Genomic DNA, 21022 nt, shown 5'->3' on the forward strand with positions numbered 1-21022 from the left:
GAGAGAGAGAGAGAGAGAGAGAGAGAGAGAGAGATTGCCGCCCGGTACCATAGTCGAATCGTGGGAATCGTCGGATTACATCCGCCCAATTAATTTTTTCGCCGGTACCGACCCTACGGTTTCGCATGGCGTTCTCGAATCGAGGGAGGAGAGAAGAGGAGAAAGAGGAGGCTGCTCCCGTTTTGTTTTTTACACGCGCTCGTTTAACTCGATTATACCGCGGGATGCGCCTCCGTAACGCGACCTGGGTGCGATGCAGCTCCCGCCAGATCGTGCGTGTTATATATTACGCCGATCCCGCAACGATTAGACGAGGAAATCGCCGTTGCTCGGTTAATAAGACTACTACCCGTGACCATAGATATGCGGCCTCGGGGGCCGCTTGCGAAAGTTCGATTAAAAGCGAAAGTTTGATTAACGGCAGCCGAGTAATTTTCGATAGTCCCATTATTACCGAGTTAAGTGTGAAAAGTTAAATATTTTCCAAAATCTGAAAATCTTGCCGCTATGCTTGCGCTTCCTCCGAAGTATGCATCCATATTATACCAGTATCGCTCCCAAAAAATTACAGATATAGGAGAACGCCAAACTGAGAGATTTGACAAAAAGATCAATTTAAATTATTATTTTTCTTCGTTATAATTAATTATAACGAAAAAAAATAATTTAAAAATTCCTTACAACTTTCTTTTTTAATAATTAAATTTTATTATCGTTACAGAGATCATTCAATTATTTTTTTTCTTCGTTATACTTCTTCACGTTATACCTGTTTCTTTTTTAATAATAACTTAATATTTTATCATCGCTATGGACTATAAATTCGCCGTTGAGGTTGTATTTCGAGGAGGGAAAAAAGAGCAGCGGTTCGTTTTTTTCTCGTTCTCGGATCGCGCAAGTTCGAGAGAACGCAATGTACGGTGCATAAGCGTGCAGGGTGCAGTGTGCGGTGTGCACATTGCAGCGCGTGATGCACAAGTGCGAAAAAGTAAGAGGCCACGCGCTCGCGCACACGCGTATGCAGTGAACTCGTCTCTCTCTCTTTCGATTCTGTATATCTTTCGAAGGACTTTCACTTGCCCTCCGCTTTGGTGCACATCGCCGAGTGCTGAGTTTACGAGCACACGAGGCGGCACTGAACATATCCTCCTCTTCTCTCCGCCTCCGACTATTGCCTCATCTTCACCTAGAATGAATGCATCGATGAAGCGACGGATTTAAACCTGTTATTGGCTTAAGTTACAAAGGAAACGAGCCGCTTCCGTCTGAAACAAATAATAATTAACGATAAGATATATCTATTTAAAGTATTGTAAATTTATCGTGGCATCCATCGGAATTATGCAGAATCTGTGCTCTATTAATTTCATTTAATATAATGTATAAATCTGCGAGAATAAAAGAATGTGTTGATATTTACATAATTTGATTAATATGTTTTCTACAAAAAGAGAACCGATTGTGCTAAAGTATCTAAAAATTTAACTAGATACAGATCTACAAATAATTTTTGGACGTTTCAGCAATTAGTTTAAACACGTTCTATACGATTAATTATTATATGATCCAAACTTATATTTTCAGATCTATATCTAGTTAAACTTTTATATATTTCCATAAATCGGTTCTCTCCGTATATTGGTATCTTACATTGATATCTAATTTCTTCCACTGAATATCTATTATCTCAGATTACACTTTGGATATAATCGAAAAAATTCCTAAATAACTATCGAGACTGGTTGTAATTTCGATTCACGTGGATCGTCCCAACAAAAAGAGGTAAAAAACTCGATTATTTCGATGACAACCATGTTTGTTGACAGCTATCACCGTGTACGACACGAAGTAATTTTTCAGGTCGTTGCTTTCGATCGGCATCCGGCGCGACCGATTGGACGGAGGCGCCGAATTCTGTAGTACGATACGGATGATGTCGATGGTGTGGTTGGCGTCGGTATGGTTACTTTTCGTGGTCGTTGAAGCGCGGCGGGGATCGCGAAGGGCCGGTCGTAACCCTATCCCTGATGCGCTGATCGATGGCGACAGTTTGCGACGGTCTGTCGGTTCTCTTCCTATATACCATAATTCGGCGCTTTCGCCTCGTTGCTTTTCTAGATTGGAAGAGACATCACACCTCTACGTGATCAGGTAAATTTGAAATACATCACGCGGCCCTCATATCCATTTTACCAGTCTTGTTTACTTAATGCCTCATTCTTCTGCAAAAAAAAAACTCTTAGAAGAGATATAGCATCAATTCATATCAATTCATCGAACAACTACACACTGAAAAAATGATGTCATATCAACAGCATTATTTTAATTGAAAATAATCTTGTTAATTCAATAACATTATTAAAATAAAACAAATAAATATTTTATTAAAACAAGAGCATGACGTACATATTTCATTAACAGTATTATTGAATTAACAAAATTATTTTCAATTAAATTAATGCTGTTGATATAACATCGTTTTTTTCAGTATATGTTCGAGTAACAAGCTAAATAGAACAGAACAGCGAAATTGGCATTAATGCGTCTCTGCTAATGAAAGAAGAGTGCTCGAGTTTCAAGTCGATCGTGACCGGCAGCGAGACGAAATGGTTAGTCGCTCATAATAAATTACATAAATTTCGCGAGATTAATCGTGATCAACGACGGCTAAGTATCCAGTCACCTCTTCTACGAGAAGGAAGAAGGGATAGATGGGAACGAGGCTGAAACGAGCAAAAGTCGATGGGACTGGATAGATAGAGCGCTGTCGTCGTCATCGGGAGACAGGACGAGGGTGTGTAGGAAGATGTAGGAGGGAGAGACTAGAAAACACGAGAGAGAAAGAGAGGGAGGACAAACGCGAAGAATGCCATGGCAATCGTAATAGGTTTGCAGCAGCGGCAGCGGCAACGGCAGCAGCAGTAACGCTGCAAGTAATAATCATCGCGTATATAACGACACGATGAGTCGTGGGTAGCTCTCGGCCGATGGACTTCAGACTTGGAGTCCCTCGATGGCTTTCACGAGGTTCCCCGGTTTCTGTCCGCGGTGTGCCGATCCTTTCGAGCTTGATTACCCAAACCCTTTTACCACAAAGATGTGCAACGAGACTGTATAGTGGAAGACTTTGCGCCGCATTTCAATCATGATCACATAATAATTCCTCTTATCATTATATAATTAATTATTTTGAATTAAAATACCTCGCGCGATACGTAACTTTTTAATATTGAAAATTTAATGTTAAATCTCTCTTTGTAGTAATTATACGTGAAATAAAAATGATTTTATCTGCTGAAACTAAAGCGCTACGAGAAATAACAGTTTAGACTATTCCGTTACCCCGTTTAAGAAAATAATTACAAAGATAGTAACTGAATAAATTTTTGCAAATGGATTAAGAGTTATTCTCGCATTCGTATGCGCATGAACGAACGCACGGTTTAACAACTGCTTCGTAATTAGTAGGCGACGATCACGGCAGTGCGCGACGTTTACAAACACCGCGTGTTTTACACGAGACCGCACGAGACAGCTCGTTATTAAGATTACACGGGTGTGACATCCAATTTTATCACGTCAAACTTCTTTTTCCCTCGTAACGGATATTAGCTATCGTGTTTCGCGGAATCGACGTTACCTTAGTGAGAATTAGCATTTTCTTTTTGGAATTGTTAGAATTTCAATGTAATTGATAGAATCCTGGCTCTTCCTCAAAGAGTGCTTGACATATATTTACCATAATATATTATAAGACCCGTATATATGTGATAACACAAACTATAGAAATCAAAGCCTTAAACAGTCTAGCTGGATCTTAATTCTTGTATGATTCCTGTGTGAATTTATATATTTATTTTTCCAGCTTCCTTTATGTTAATATTTTAAACTTCTCTCTTTTCAATTATTTATTTTGAATGAAAATATCTCGGGTGATACAAATGTAACGTAATATTGGAAATGATTTGCTTGAAGTTAAAATAGCTCATCTATAGTAATGATGAAAATAATTGTTTATTTGCTGAAGCACTACGAGAAATACCTAATACTTTTTGTATTGATCACCAAAGAACGACACGCAACGATCATCAGCAGGACCAGTTTCAATATCTCGAATCCGGAAGAGACGATGCGCTGTCTCGAATCCAGGATGCACGGCGCGAGCGGTTTGCATAGTTACATAAAGTTGTACGGCTTATCGGCCGCTATCTCTCTCGCGTCGTTCCGCAATGATGCGATTTCCTCTTCGCGACTTCGACTCGTTCGACATCGTTGCCGTTCGACTGGGCCCTTTCTCCCGTCGATCTTCCCACAAGCAGCAGCAGCAGCAGCAGCAACGCGAGCTCTCGCGAGTGCAACGCTGGCACACCGGCGCGGTCTTTGTTGTCGCGCGGTGTATTTCGTGTTCTGCCTCCTTAAGCACTGCTCGTGACGACGACGACGATGACGAGCACAGAAATAGCGACGAGCGTGCTGGTATCGGTCTGGCCTCGAAAGCGCGCTCGCGGTAAGTAATACGAAGAAGTGTCCCAGAATCAAACAGGACAACTTCCCACAGGAGCTAAACTAACAGTTTCAAGATCCTTTTTTAAATAGGATTATGATATTAAAAGCGAGAGGCTTCGCATGAATTTTTTTTCTTATACTATAATGCTGAAGCATAAATTTTAATTATGGAGGTATTTGTAATGTTTAAAATTAGAGATTTATTCTGATTTGCGCAAAGAAATAAAAAGTCCTCCGGAACATATTATACACATATATATATATTTTTTTTAAGTATCGTATACTTACAACACGATCAAACTTTTATTATGTAACGAAGATTAAGGAGGAAGCAGGTGAAACGAAAAAACGAGAGCTCATTTTTTTTTTAATGTATCATTATTAATCGTTCACTGTCGTTTGCGTGACATCGTTATATTGACAATTCATCTATTTACACGTTTCATATAATAATAATATTAATAATTAATAATAATCGCAATTGTATAGTCCTACTACAAATATACAGATGTGCTGCGTGTATGTCAGTGTATGTATACGCTGTGTGCATATTATCTTCTTTCTGTTTTATACAAAAACGGGGTACGGTACGCCTAGGATAGTTTTTACAATCTTCGTAAATGCCTCCTCGCGAACGAAAGGCCACTATCAGTGGGAAACAATATCCTTTTTCACATGAAAACACATCGCTGGTACAAAAAAGAAGTAATTCTAATTCAAAAGTCTAAAAGTTCGAAACGTCGTTGAAAAAAATCTAATCGGGAGTGGGACAAGGGGATAAGACGGATGGGAATGATGGAGATTGTTCAACGATAGCGAGACGTATCAAATCGTCCGAAGGAGTGTAAGTACAAAAAATGACAACAGCTTTATTACACATCGTAATTCGTACAATATAATCTCGCATTTACACGCACGCGTTTCTCGTTAATTTGGAGTCTGTACGCGCGCGACGGCGGCCGTTGGGGGCTCGACGGGGTGGAGGAAAAAGGATTGGGAGATGGAAGTCATGGAGAGGGAAGAATTGAATTAATCGCGATTCTTGATCGAGCCGCGAATGTCATCGTAGATACACGTAACATCGTTTAGGTAACGGTCGCCGTTACCTAAAATAAAACGTTACCGATTATATACGACCGTCATGTAAACGCGAAAAAAAAGAAACACCCTGTTTGCGCCATCGCGCGCGAACGAGACCCGAAAATAAACCTGACTTAGTCGGTACTTGCATTTCGTTTATTTAATTATCATTATTTCGTAACAGGAACATCATCGAATCTTTGTTCGCTACAGCTCTCTCCCTCTCATTCGTTCACTCTCTCTCACTCTCCCACTCTTCGTATATCGCACGCGCGTTTCACGCGATAATATCGTCATCACTGTCATCGGCGCACTAATCGCCATTTAGTTTTTTTTTTTACGCCGTATAAAATCGTTATCAGCAGTCATAAATAAATAATTAATTACCATCATCGACCGTGCAGCATCAACATACAATAATCGTCACTTATCTATCACGCATTCGTGGATGAAGTCAGCGAGCGTACCGCCGAAAAAAGTGCGGCTAGTTGCGGTAAAGATGATGGAAGATTCGCGATAGCCGAATTATTTCTGAGCGATTTTTCTATAGATTTTTCTTTCTCGCACGAATGAACGCAGATAATACAAATCGATTACTTCACAGACTCGTTCGTCCGCGATGCGAATAAACGCAGAAGGGACGATCGAATCCGCCAAATCTTAACTTCAATCGCAGTTCAACCGTCGGCTCATCAATGATTTTCATAAGTATAAATCTTAGAAAGGAACAACGCAAGAGTTCACAAGGTATTTAAAAAAATATCTGAAAGATCAGAATGTTTTCTTATAAACAAGTGCTTTATCCGGATTATCTTAGACGTATCTGCGAAATACTTGAGTTATTCGAGAAAAGAAGGTTGCACCACGATCAAATTTAATCGGCATTTAATCCAACGTTCTCTCGTGCTACATGATTGTTTTTTTAATTTCTCTTGATTCGTCTCTCTCGCCGATTTCGATGCCAAATCGCTTCGGAATAAACCGTATCATCGTCGAAACATCGTTGTCATCGACGACGCTGGGTTTCTATATCTCTCACTGTTCATTTATATATATATATATATATATTTATTTATAGATCTCTATATATGTATATATATCTGCATAATTTACACATCTATTTGTTCGTCTTTTCAGTCGTACGTAGCGCGAGCAATGTCTCGTCGAACGGTACACGTCGTTTGGATAAGGATCATAGGATTCGTAGAAGATTGATTTTTTTTAAACGAGGAAAAGCCAAGGCTGCGCGATTTCTTTGGAATTTATCAAATCAGCGAATAAATTTCCCATCATCATATACCCTTTCCTCCCACCCTTCCAGTTGGATTGAATTGAACGAAAATATGTGAAAGATGGGCTCGACAAGCTTCGCATGCTCGGGCTTTTCCTTCTGCATTACACACGACATTTTTTTATCATTTTCTACGAAAACTATCGCATCGCTCAATTTAATTCCATGTATTAAATTTATGTTTTTAATTCCATGTATTAAATTTATTCAAATCAATCGCGATGGAATAATGACGTTTTTGGATTAAAAGGACGGAATTTTGTTAAGAATGCCGCTTTCCATCCTTTCTTCCAAACGTTCCTTTGAGCCAGTTGAAAAGCGGCGTGGAAAACGGGTGTCTAAAGGACTCGACCGAATGGGATTGTCTGAAATGGAGAATCCCAAAAAGTCGAGGGGACATTTCTTTGAAGTGTCACTTTAAATATTAATTTTCATGCTTTTCGTCGCTGTAAGCGGAAGTTCCTGCGGCGCAACGATATTTACTCTGAGAAAAGGAATGCTTTGTAAAGAAAAAGGAAAAAAAAAGAGACAACGCGTTACACGAAAAATTAATTCTGATTACGAAAAGACGAGGTCATTCTGAAGATTCTAATTTGTTAAACTTTCTCGCTCGCAATTACACATGCGCACAAATACTCTACACACATGCTCATTCATTCTCACACGCACACGAATATAATATACACGAAAGATCTTTCGCTGTCGTATTCTTGCTCCGGTCGGCAGCTCAGTCACGCAAATTCGAAAAAGAACTAATACCGAGAACAATGATAATGCAACACGTAATAATATTAATAATAATAATAATAATAATAATAATTAATAGCAATCAGTAATACAATAAGTAAATAACAATAATAATAAATTAGTTCTGTACAAAGTTCACTTTCGAGCACGATATAATATTAATACCTAAGGATGGGTCGACGGCTGCCTGACCGACCGCCGACCCCCACAGCATCGCGTTAATTTTTCTTGTTTCTGTCGCATCTCGATCAACCCCGATCGAACGTCTTCGATCAGTCCGTCGTCGCTCTCGTTTCAGTAGAATCGGAACGACATACCCTCGTGGCTGGTCAAACTGGCCGGCGGTGCGGATGCAGTATGTATTTCTCCTCGAAATGATGTTTCAATCGCGGAGTCCTACCAGCGACTAGTGGCGGCCAATCGCGGATGCACAAGTGCTTTAGCAAAAAAAGATGTAATAAAAACTTAAAAAAAAAAGGAAGAAAAAAGAAATAAACACCTGCAGGCATCCGAGACGAGGCGTCGCGGTCTGAAGGATATCGCGATGGCGTTGTTCGAGAAAAATCGAAGGAAATCGAACGGGGTAGTCTGTCAATTTACGCGCACGGAGAAAACAAGATCCACAATTCGCATACGCACACGCACTGGTTCTATTTCTCTTTTTTTTTTCTCACGCACTCTCTCTCTCTCTCTCTCTATCACTCTAAATGGGAGTCCGAAGTCTACTACACTTCCGTCGCGAGCGTCGCCGCCAGCGTGGCGTCGTGCCTGACGTAGTGATCGTCTATCACGTACACACCGCAATTGCTGTTGTCCGCGGCACTGCCGCTTCCCGGTGGACCATTACTATTACTACTGACGACACCGGTGCTATTAGCTTCCGATATCGTCGTCGGCCTCTTCATCAGTGCAGCTTCCGCGGCGCAACAACTGTCCGCCACATTGCCAGTAGTGGCAAATACGGATGATCTTTTGGCACTCTCCAAGATCCCGATACCAAGACCTAGGCCGAGACAGTCCTTCTCCTTCTGGAAGAGGTGCGCAGACGCCCGATGGGCTGCCGCCTCTGTGTTGAGCTGTTTCGTCGTTCTCGTAGTCCGACCATCTTGCAGCACTGGTTCTGGTTTATAACCCGAACACGAACTGTCCAGCGTTACATCAGTTTGGAAGGACGAATCCAGATCGTCCTGCCGCGACGCTGCCGATGCCACATTGTTCACACTTTTACTCGCAGTCCAGGTATTCTTAATCATGTGCGCGTCACCGGTGCCCAGAGCACAAACGCTGCCGCCGCCCGCGCCGATTAAGCCGCTACCGCTGCCAAGGAGACCGCCGACACTGCCAATACCAGTGCCGCCGACGCCGATGGTACTGGCGCTACGCTTGCTCATGCTGCTGTGCACCGCGTTCCTCTCGTTCTGTAGCCTCGCTTCCTCATCGGCCTTCGCCTGCTCTCGCTTTTGTCGTCTCTTCATGCACATCACTGCGACTGTAGCGAATAACGCGAAAGCCGGTACTGCGGTGGAAAGAGTCGCGATCATCACCAGGTGTTCCGTAGTCAAGCTAGTTTTCCTAGAGGCGACGTGCTTCGAATGGCCGTTGCCTGGGAACGGTTCTGCCAGCGGCACATTCGATATCACGGGCGTGGACGATGATGTGATCGGAGGTACCGCACCGGCTTTTTCGCTGCAGGTGTCACCGTGCCAATCGTCCGGGCACTCGCACAAGAAGCCGTTGACACGGTTCCGGCATATGCCGCCATTCTGGCACGGTGCGCTCCAGCATTCGTCTACATCCACGCTACAGTCCTTACCGGTGAAACCAGGCTTGCACGTACAATTATAGTCATTGGTCCCAGAAATGCATGTGCCTCCGTTCGCGCACGGTTTTGCCACACAATAGTCTACCTTGTTCTGGCAGATTCTGCCGACGAAACCTGGTATACATTGACAGCGGAAGCTGTTCACCTGATCCTTGCAGGTGCCGCCGTTCAGACACGGATCGCCCTCACAGTCATCCACGTTGATCTCGCAGCGCTCGCCGGTGAAGCCAGCGAGGCACGTGCATCGGTAACTGTTAACGTGGTTCATGCAGGTGCCGTTGTTCGCGCAGGGATTTGGCGAGCACTCGTCGACCTGCGATTCGCAATCGGTGCCAGTGTAACCGGATGGGCAATGGCACACGTAACCGCGGAGAGAGTCGTCCTCGCAGGTGGCGCCGTGTCGGCAGGGCGAGTCCCGGCAGGATCGCGTCGTAATCTCGCAGTGTCGGCCACGCCAACCGGGTGGACAGGTGCAGCGATAGCTTCGACGATGCTGCTGCCTGGAGGACGACGATAACTCCGTGCCGTTGCCGCTCACGTAGCTCACGGACGGCGACTCGGTCATCGTGCAGGTACCACCGTTCAGGCAGGGTTTCGAGTGACAGTCGAAGAGCGGCGTCTGGCATTCGGTGCCGGTGAAGCCTGACGGGCACGAGCAGGTGTAAGAGCCCTGGCCGGTGTTGAAGCAGGTGCCGCCGTTCATGCACGGCTTATGATTTGTGCAATAGTTGAGATCCTGGTTGCAGAATAGCCCGCCCCATCCCTCGTCGCACGCGCACTGCCAGGGCTTTTGGCAGCTACCGTGGTGGCAGCCTGGATATCGAACGCACTGATTACACAGTGGGCCCTTCCAGCCGCTGTGGCATCTGTAACAGCACGATATAGCTCCTTAGTGACGCTCGAATGCTCACGCACGATTACGAGAAAATAAAAAACAAATGAATAGGCTGACATGTATCGTATCTATCTACGGTCGGATACCGGCACAAATAGATGACCAAGATGTGTCATGATTTCTACGAAAGCTGAATCATTCTTGGAGATAAATCATTTTCACTCTGGTAACACTGTACATATATATATACTATCGGATTCTATCAAGACAGTGTCTATAGCGAGTTTGGTGCATGGATGGATGATCCATGCGCAGTCAGTATCATTAGGTCTGGATAGACCATATGAAACGAAGTTTGGGTCAAATGGGTCTGCGTACTGCGATATTCGAGTCTCTCTTCTATCTTCCGTCAGTCACGAGTCTCGAGGAGTTTCACCGGTGACGGGCGGAAGGCAGTCATGGGTGCAAGAAGAGGGTCGACGAAATCCCGGTGAACGAGAAGAGCTCTTGCGAGGGAAAGAGTAAAGAAGGGACAGAGGTCGGCGGCGACATCGAAAGAAATGTATGTGTATATACTTATGCGTGCACGGATGTGTGCGATATGCGGCAGGAAGACGAGAGAGAGAGGGAAGGATAGCACGAGGACTTCTTGGCAGAGTCGCGAAGAAAGAAAAGATTCGCGGTCCGTGCGCGGAGAAGGAGGAGAAGAACCGGCGAGAAGCAGAAAGGGGGAAGAGGCAACGTACAGCGACAGGGAATATCTTAAAAGTGGATAAAGCCGGTAGGAGAGAGAGAAAGAAGAAACCTGGTGAAGGGTGAGAGGGTGGCATGCCAGGAGATGAGGATGATACGCTGGTCGGCCATTACATTACGTGCGGGGGTTATGCTTCACAGAGGAATGAAGAAGAAAGAGACTGGGACAGACGGAGATAACGAAAGAACGAGAGGTGGAAAGAAAAGAGGATGCTACATGTGTGTGCTATGCGCCATGACACACACACATGTACATGTACAGAGAAACTGTTTCAATGTGCGCATAGGGTGCACACGAGCGCGCTGAGAATAAGAGGGAAGGGGTAGAGAAGGGACCGAAGGTGGCGCGAGCGGGAAGAAGCAGTCATTGAAGGGTGGGGGACAGGGGGCCCGAGCACCGGGATGCGAAGGAGCGAGAGAAGGACAGCAGCGAGGAAGAGTTCACGGAAAGGAGAGGGAGCTGCGCGGGACCAACGGGTCGGCACGGAGGGAACAGAAGAGTAAGGAGGAAGGCAGAAGGGGGGGGGAGGGGGGGGAAGAGTAGAATTCTGACGGAGCGGTGGGGGATGAGTCGTCGAGTAGTGTGTTCCCACGGTTCGAGCCTCAGCACAGCCGTTCAGTATGCGGGTCAAGGAAAGGTTACCCTCCTCTGTGTGCGTGCGCGCGCTCGCGCTCACACTCGCGCTCGCGCGCGCCTCCTCAGTCCTCGCGGTGCCCCATACTATCGCACGTATCCGCACGTATACAGTATACAGTCGCTCTCTCGCTGTGACTCTATCGTAGACGGAAAGAGATAGTAAGAGAATAAAGGTATGGACGGAAGGGCAAGGGAGACAGGTAGAAAAAGATGAACGGAGAGCCGAGGAAAAAGCTGAAGACGAGACGGCAGAGGAGAAACTGCAGCCGTGGACGTCGCATGGCTATACCATTAAGTCCTATGTACAAAGTAAAAAAGAGAGAGAGAGAGAAAAACCGCCACAATCTGAGAAGAAGAATAAGAGAGAAAAGGAAAGAAGAACGTGAGGAAGGATGTGGAAAGACAGAATACGATGGTGGTAAAGGAAAAGATGAGAAGAAGACAAAACGGGATCAAAGAGGTTGGAAGAAAGCTAGTCGAACTGTATCGCACGAATTATTCACGATCGTTTGTTATCGCGAAAGACGAAGGTGAAAGATGCACCTAGGTACGTGTATTCCCTCAAAGAACATCGACGAGTGGCATCCCCACGTGATCGCGCATTCTACTTTGTGGCTAGGCCACAACAGAATCGCGACTATGCCATAATTACCACCGGGGGATAGGTCATGCATTGACGAGGGCGAAGGGGAACAGAAGGAAGAAGAGGAGGCGGAGAAGGATTGGCTGCTCTTCGGTCAGCTATGGAAATCCCGTGCGCGCATCAGACTCGATTAAATGTCTCTCTGGAAAAGACGAGAGAGAGGACGACTTCTCTCTCGTCTCTTCTCTTCCTCCTCCGCCTCTCTTTGCGACTCTTGTACCATCAGATGCGAGGATACCGCGCCACGGTCGAGACGAGTGCGTTCTTTGACCTTTGCTTGTTATTACGAGGCTATTTAAACGGGGTCGAACCGAAATGATATCACCAAGTGTAGAGAAAATCGAGAGATTCAACTTTTACATTTGTCGGGAAAAATATCAAATTTATGCGCGTGCATGTACTTATATCTCATGGGAAATTTTTTCATAGAATTTAAAACATAAATTTGAACACATCTAATTTTATATTAATTTGAATTTCAACAAAATGAAATGTCAAAATATGACAGGTGTCTCGTAACACTCTATCGTTTCCTGTTTGGATTTCTTTTTTTTTAATGTTTCAGCGAAATCGTCTGATGCTCTCACCCTCAAAAGACGAGAGATCGTAATGTCGATGCATCGTCATCAGTATTTAGGCATCACACGCACGCACAACCGCACGCGGGCCCCAAAATTTCAATGGGGCGTCCAACGCAACGGCCGTGATTCTTCCACGTATCACGAGCGATATCCCACGAGTCCGGTGAGACCCGTCACCTCGAAACGATCGTTATCGTCCTTTCCAAGTATACGTGAATATACGCTATGCGACTGAAAACGAGTGTATCGTAATTCCATTCCCGCAATCTGCGTAATCATCGACGATCGGGGCGTGTAAAAGCGGCATGCGTCAGCCATTGTCGCGTGCACGTAGAGTATGATCAAGGTTAACATCGATCAAATTCCGTTACATTCATGTAACGATATTTTTATTCATTAGGTTTGAACGTCGAATGATTTAAAGATTATATAAAAAAATTTATCCATAATGAAAATGGCGTGTGCACGTAATGTGCAAGCGCATTGTAGTTGACGTACGTTGCGTGTCGTGTCATCGTAGTGATTGTATCGTATTAAAATGGTGCACGAAATAATACGCAATGAAGAAACGACATACCATATTTATGACTTACATCGCAAAGGAATTTTTTACGCATTGCATAATTTATTTGTTACATTTTTTACAAGTTTGCGGAGTATTTTTAGATATGCATAATATAATATAAAATTATAAATTTCTTAAATCATTGACAATCGAATATTTAATGATCATTGATTTTTTTAAAAGATCGAAAAATTTCGATTCGCGAATTCGAAATCAAGTTATTTTCTAATTTAATCGTCGGCATTGTGTGTACGTTCTCGGAAACTATGTTACAGACACGCATAGTTTGCGTAGTGCGTTCACTGCCGTCGTCGCGAGAAACTCTCGATATTCATCGCCGGAGAACTTACGACGATGTATATTTCGTAGTGCGGGAAAATCTACGCCATTCCTCCTTTCACAATCGTGCAACTTTGAGCCTCGCGACGGCACCAATTCTAACGGGGACGGCGTTCGAAACGACTCGAGAAATATGACGAAGGAAATGAGAGAAGCGAAAAATCCAAAATTGTTTAAACATATTTTAAATGTCAAAAAGTCGTGAGAAAGAGATTATAATTGAATGAATTATCGTTATAAGAAAGCCAATTTCAAATTGATTGAAAAATCATAAATTGATAGCTACTAACACAAGATTGAATCATGCATGGTCTCGTATGTATTATGTATTTTTTTCCAATTCATTATAAAACATTGAAAAATATATATATAAAGATAGTAAGATTATTAAGTGAATTTTATTGAAAAATCACACGAGAACGAAGCGACCATGAATAAGATTCAAACTGCGAACTCTGCTGCAGCTAACGGAACAATTAACCTCGGTCGTAGAGTAATTAGATGATTGAGTTAACTTCAAACCCCGAGTTAACGCGACCAGTCCGAGATTCGAGCCGAGCGTGACGAGATATCTTGAAATATATGACGTTCGCGAGTAAGATTCGCAAGTTATTATTTTATATATCATTAATTATTTAACTAAGACATAAAAAGAAACAAAATAGTTCCTCGGTTTAATATTAATGGTATAAACATTAAACGCGATTGCGAAAAAATTGAGACCTCTCGAAATTATTTCTATGCAGTTTTGTGAATTCATTGAAAGGATCTATGATAAAGATAAAACTACGAATAAGATAAATATCTTAAAATACTATCATACAATCTATGGAATATTCTTATGGAATATTCTTACGCTTACTGAAGGAGACTTTTGCTGAAGAGGGAAGTGGATTGAAAGTACACGAACGACTTTGAGGAAGCGCAGAAATATTCGGAATTCGAATTCCGGAACGTTGCCAAACGGCGGATTAAATCGGAAAATTCAACAGCACGTCGAATGGCGAGCCAAGAAAGAAAAAGAGAAAGAAACAAAGAGGGAGAAAGCTAGTAAGTGGGAAAAAGAAGAGGAGAGAAGCGATGTGGAATCTGGGAAGGAAGAAAGAACGATTGGTACCTCGGAAACTGCCTCGTTAGAACGGAAAGCAATCTTGGAGCTTCAAATTCCACTTCGTCCTTCTTTCTCGCTGCATGTGCGCACACTCGTAAAAGCATTACGAAGATATGCGTATGATAAAATATACAACGGGTGCGCACTTATAATGCCGTCGCGAATGCACGCGCCGTAACAGGGACTGTTAAGGGTGCGCGGCGCGTACGCATCTTTAAGTTAGCAGTAACATTACATTATACACAGTACGCAAATGGAATTATTAAAATTCTTAACGTCAAATTATTCACAAAACCGAATTTATGTTTACGTATACTTTTAAACTTTATTCCTTCTCCTCAAACATTAAAAAAAAAAATTGAGATGAATCATCATCTTATTCCAGTTAAGAGTTCTAACGTATCGCAATAGAATGAAATGATTCCAGAATACTTTGTGTAGGAGAGTTACTAGAATCGTGACGTGGATCCACGAGCTGGTGGCTGGCGTATATTTTCGAAATCGCGCCGAACGATAATTTACGATAGGTATGCGCGTAATTATTATCGCGCGCGTACATGCATACACCGCGGCGCGGCGGTGCATACAGAGGAGTGGATGCACCGTGTCGGGGCCCAGGAATTTAGTTGGCGGTTGTATGGGGCGGCGCAATGTACACGTACACGCGACACATGCAAACAACGTACACCCTGCCAGCGCACGTGTAGGTATTAGGCGAAAGCCGCGTATGTATACTCACATGCATTCGTTGGGTCGATTGCAGTGTCCGTGCTGCTCGTCGCATCCGGGCAGGCAGCGGGCTGAAATGAGTAAGAAAAAATCCAAGAGGTTAAGGCAACTCTCGGCGAGAGGTCGATCGCGTCCCTCACGACTGCACGAGCGAGCGGTGAATACGGTGTATATAGGTACGATATGTCTGATGGCATGCATACACGCGTACGGTAGTTCGTCCTTCTTTATACGTTTCAGGACATTAAATACCTTTCTGCTGTTAATTCTTTTAGTATGTGATGCAGTGATGATTTTTTTGGTGTGCTCTTTGGTGCCATTTTGAGTACGGCATACCCGGCTTCTTTTCCACCGCTTTTTCAATTGCTAAGATACATAAATTGGCTTGATACCGTTATGTTCCTTAATGTCTGGCGATTCGATTGAAAATAAATTCTTTACAATGTTTATTTTTATGAAAGTTACAAGCAATCGAATTGAATTGAATATGCCATACCAAAGTAGTCCCTTTCATTATCGAAAGTTGTGCATTATTTTATTTGTATTTCTAGCTTTATTTTTACGTTTGTACTTTTATTCTGATACGTTCTCAGTTTAATAAACTTTACTGTGCCTCGGGGTATAAGAATTAAAATTGAAAACGCTAATACAGGAAACGGAATGATTAACAGGTGGTGGTGCCGCGTGAAAGACGTGTATTCCATTTCCTTATCGTACAAGTAAACCGCAAACAAATGACTCGGTCGAATTTGAGGGGGAGACGCGTAACGGCACCCCGGATGCGGGTCGTTTAAAAGGTGAGGAGAGTGACAGGCACCACGTGCGGTAGCGTTTACTTCTCGTATCGTTTCGGTAACCAATCGACTAATTTCCTTGCCGCATACGTAACTAGAAAACTCGATGGCTACCGGCCAACTATCGAGAGAACACACGAACCTCTTCTCCCTCTTCACGTAGTGTTCGCGAACTAGACGTCCTCGTATCGAACGATGCGTGACACAATTTCATTACCCTTGCGATTTATCGCTGGCAGCTCGCGCCGCGTGCAAGTATGCGAGGAATTGATAGTCGCCCGTTTGGATTCCTTCCTCGTCACCTTGTTAACCCAGGGAGACAACAGCGCGATAATCGACCAAGATTTTGCATGTCAATACAAGCAGAAAAGATCGATAATATCAAGCCCAGAATTTGTATCTATATATACTAATTATGCAAGAAAGATGATTAGAACAGCGTCATCAATCATATTATCGTTATTACCACATAGGATTAATTAAATTTCACCATTCTGGTGAAGCCAGAATATTCGATAAAAATAATGATTTTGCCAAGGGCAAAATTAGGTTGAAAACTGAAAGGAAAAATCTCCCGGTACGTTCGATACTGGTGAATGAAGGGGTTGAGGGCGGCAGTTCCGACTATTCCGACACGGTTCGGCGAGGCAGGGCCGGCGAGCAGGGCCAGCAGCAGCACGAGGGCCGCTCGTGACCTTGGCACCGAGCGCAACGGCCCGACTCTCTTATTCGCCATGGCCGGTCGGATGGACGGACGGACGGACTTCGGCACGGCACGGCACGGCACGGCATGGCGCGGCGCAGCGCGGTATGGCATGGCACAGGCTGAGCGCTAAGGAGTATGGTATTTATAGAGCGGAGAACGAGAGATACGACCCCCCTCGGCCCCGCCATCGAAGCCGCCGCGGTATCGTCTCCTCTCCTCGTACCCTCTCCGGCCGCGCCGCGCCGGTGTATCGTCGACGAACGACCGAATCGCAGAGATTCCACTGCGACCCTCCCTACCTCTACCATTTCCTTCTTCTCTTTATCCTCCCTCCCTCCCCCCCTCTCCGCCGCTTCAAGTATACCACCTTTTCGCCGTACCGTTGCCGAAAGAAAAGGGAAGAAAGGTTCCTTTTCTTCCTCGCGGTGAAGAAGGTGCGACGGAGAAGCCAGTGACTAAACAAATCTCGTAAGCCGCGACAAATCTTGCCCTTCGAGGATTATTTACGACCGATTTGCGACCATGCGATTTTTCGAGATAAAACCTTGCGAGGTGGGCTATAAATTCGCCGTATGTTGTTCTCTCGCGGAACACTTGGTCCTCCAAGCCGACCGAAGTGTTCTAAGAAGCCGAGAAGAAGACGTCGTAGATTCTCCCGTATTTCATTCGATGCGATATTTTAACAATCGCATTTCTCAAATTAAGCACTGTATAGAGAATCTAACAGAATATTGATAAGTCCTCGCATATCGACACAATTAACATCTAATAAAATTATGTGTAATTAAATTATATTTGTGTATAACACAATGAATTGTGATTTATATTCCGTAGGACTTTGCAAAACGCTGCAAACGACTGAAATTAGTTATTAGGTCAGACTGGTAACAATGAAACGAAATAATAATTATTATTATTCGTCCTCATTTAATGTAACTTTATTATCAATTGAAGTTATTAATTAGTCAATGTTAGCTAATTTGTTTTCATTTTCATATCAAGTTTGACCTAATTAATTAATCAATTAATTATTATTCGTTCTATTATATTTGTTGTATATTAGCTGTTACTTCATTATCATATATTTTAAATGCTAATTGAAATTGTATTTTGAAAATTGCAAACGGTGATCAGCAATTCAGGGCTTGTTCGCTTAAATTTTAGGATTTCGTACTTCCTTTAAATACTCAAACACATATGAACAAATTTTAGTTTAGATACACAAGATAAACAATTAATCATCCGTATAGACAATAAAGTTTGAAAAAAAGTATTATACGTGAACGAATAAAATTTATTGAATATCATAGTGAGACTGTATCTTGAATAGATAGGACAGGTAACATATATAATACACTCACAAGTGTCATTCTCAAAGAATCTGCCGGCTTTTGTGCACCGGTTCTTTTTAAACGCCTGATCCCTAAGCGGAGGACATGAAAAAAGAAAGAAAGAAAAACACACGTCGCTACACAGCCAGTGTTACATCCCGAATTCCCCCAGTTTCGCAACGTACTTATTGATTTCCTGATCCTGATGGTCACCGATTTCTCTTCGAAATGGTCATCAGCTCCGACCCCCTTGATAGCAGCGGTATTGTCAACCCATTTCTCTTCTCAGAAATCTCCTTTTTCCTCCCTAACAAGAATGAATGAAGAATTGTCACCATTTCTTGCCTATGGGATACCTGCCGCCGCATTGTGACAAATACCTGCTAAATGTAGGCCACGCGAATAGTTAGAAGTCAGATGAAAGAAGAACACCGCCACATTTTTCTATAGGATATAAAATATAAGCAGGATTCAAAATTTTTCGTTGACTCGTGAAGTCACTTATAAGGGGATTGTAAGGATTAGTCTTTTGACGACCGGAAATCACATCTATTGTGTCCAAGTTTTTAGGCAAAAACCGATACCAATTTTGGGTTGAGGAGCATATCCTCAAAGAGAGCCATTATTACTGTCCGTTTTATTTAACGATGATGTTGTTAAAGTCTAAGTTGCTTCAAGCTAAATCTATACCACAATTGATACGTATAATCCGGTTTCAGTCAGGTAGACTGAAAGATAAAAGGTAACATCGAAGGTATATTTGGAAAAGTGCCGCGTTGTTCACCGAGAGGTAACAAAAAACTGCGGGGATAAGAAGGGAGGGAGGAAAAAAAAGGGGGGGAATAGAGAAGCCGGAATGTACGTGGACTGCGAGCACGAGTCCGGGGCAGCTGTTAGTTAAAGCACCGTCCTCTCGGTGCAGCTGTCAGGGCCCAACTCGCTCAGGCCAGCTCGTTCGCGCGTTGCAGCTGCTCTCTCTGCGCGCCCGCCAACAACCCCTATATAACGCCTTCGTATTGGCACCCCCGAAAGAGTCCGACTGCTTGCCCAATCGCCTATTCTGAACCTACCGACCGACACCCCTCTCACCATGGGGTTAACGAGATAGAGAGGAGTTAACCCTTCGTCATGTGCGATCGAACTCGTTGCCAGAGAAAGTGCATGTGGCTGCGAGAATTCGGTCGCCGAGTATGCCCGATGACGAGTACTTTCTGCTATCGATTTGGATTAGACGAAGGGATGTGGACATCCTCGTGTCTGATCCAAAGGAAAATTGACGATAAAACGGCTCCAAACAAGCAAAAAGTATATTGATGAATTTACGATATCAATCCTTGACAGATTACAACTTTTTCCAAAATTCACCTGCAAAGTATGGTATCGTAATAATACAGTATTAAATTTCTGTAAGGCAATAATCTAGAAGATTAACACCGAACACACAACAGAGACGTATAACAGAGACGTATTAAAAAAAAATTGAAAAGATACAAGATCGCGGAAGCAGCAAAATCGAACGCGAGATTACCACCATTTTAACAGATTCCGAAGAAGTGAAAGTCCTTTTGTGTTCTCGCGAGACTCGTTCCGAAGGAGAGTCTGCCATTCGTGATTTATATCGTTGTACTTCCTGACGTTTTGCGGCCGACTGCTCATCGAGCGAGAGCGCGACAGTGATTTTGCCACTTCTTGTTAAGCTGCATAATCGCAGTAAGGAATATTGCGGTAGCGGACAATCAAGTTTTTTTCCGCCTCATTAAATGTGTTTCAAAATCAATTTTTTTTTTTGTAATCTTACTTTTTCTGCTACCAGAAAAAGTAATGCGAATTAAAAGAAAGATGTTGACGAAGACCGTTAGCTGTATTAAATTCTTCTCTTAAATTGTACTATTTCCAATATCAGAGAATTCAGCGTACGATACAAGTTCTAAAAGAGTAGTTCAAAAAGATCGCTCGAACAACCGATTCGTCGAACGATAGTGAGGAATATCCACGAAATGAAAAGTAGTCCATTAGTAATCGACGCGCGAACTTTGTCGATCGCGGCGGCCACGAGCAGTCGGCGTCGAGTGCAACGACCGGGGACTGACGGGCCCCACACACGGGGAGACTTCGCCTACGATCGATCTTTCACTTTAATCGGATTCGAGAGTCTGGAATTCGGGATCTGAGAATTGGCATAAACGAGGAAAACTCGTGGGAAAGTGGAAACCTCGAGAAACGTATGATTCAAACGGAGACATTAATCGATTCATATATTAATATATAGATAGAATTATCATCGATATGGAGAAACTACGGATATTTTTTTGTGCGTATTTTTTAAAACGCATAAAAAAGAAATATAGACGTTTATGATACTTAATTTATCTCTTACGTAAAACATAAGTAAAAATATACAAGTTATATTATTTTTAAACAATTTGGAATAATGATGTGATTCTATAATTTAAGTTATATAAACTCCAGTTCTAGTACGAAGCAGACAGAATGATACCCTGCCTTTTTCCCAAATTTTTCCTCGCATTCTTTGCGAAATTCGATGACATGTG

General features: G+C 43.2%; 1 protein-coding gene across 1 annotated transcript in view; it reads right to left on the bottom strand.

Moving 5' to 3' along the window:
• Window positions 1-7751: 7751 nt before the first annotated feature.
• The window catches only part of Delta (neurogenic locus protein delta), a 41826-nt gene continuing 28555 nt past the window's right edge, over window positions 7752-21022 (bottom strand). Inside the window, exons 5-6 of the mRNA XM_018519670.1 lie at window positions 15650-15710; window positions 7752-10312 (exon numbers count right to left, since the gene is read on the bottom strand). Of these exons, the coding sequence (XP_018375172.1) occupies window positions 8350-10312; window positions 15650-15710 (2024 nt within the window). The 3' untranslated portion in view covers window positions 7752-8349. The remainder of the gene's footprint in view (window positions 10313-15649; window positions 15711-21022) is intronic.

The sequence above is a fragment of the Trachymyrmex cornetzi genome, unplaced genomic scaffold (assembly GCF_001594075.2).
Source record: "Trachymyrmex cornetzi isolate Tcor2-1 unplaced genomic scaffold, Tcor1.1 scaffold83, whole genome shotgun sequence".
NCBI classification, from domain to species: domain Eukaryota; kingdom Metazoa; phylum Arthropoda; class Insecta; order Hymenoptera; family Formicidae; genus Trachymyrmex; species Trachymyrmex cornetzi.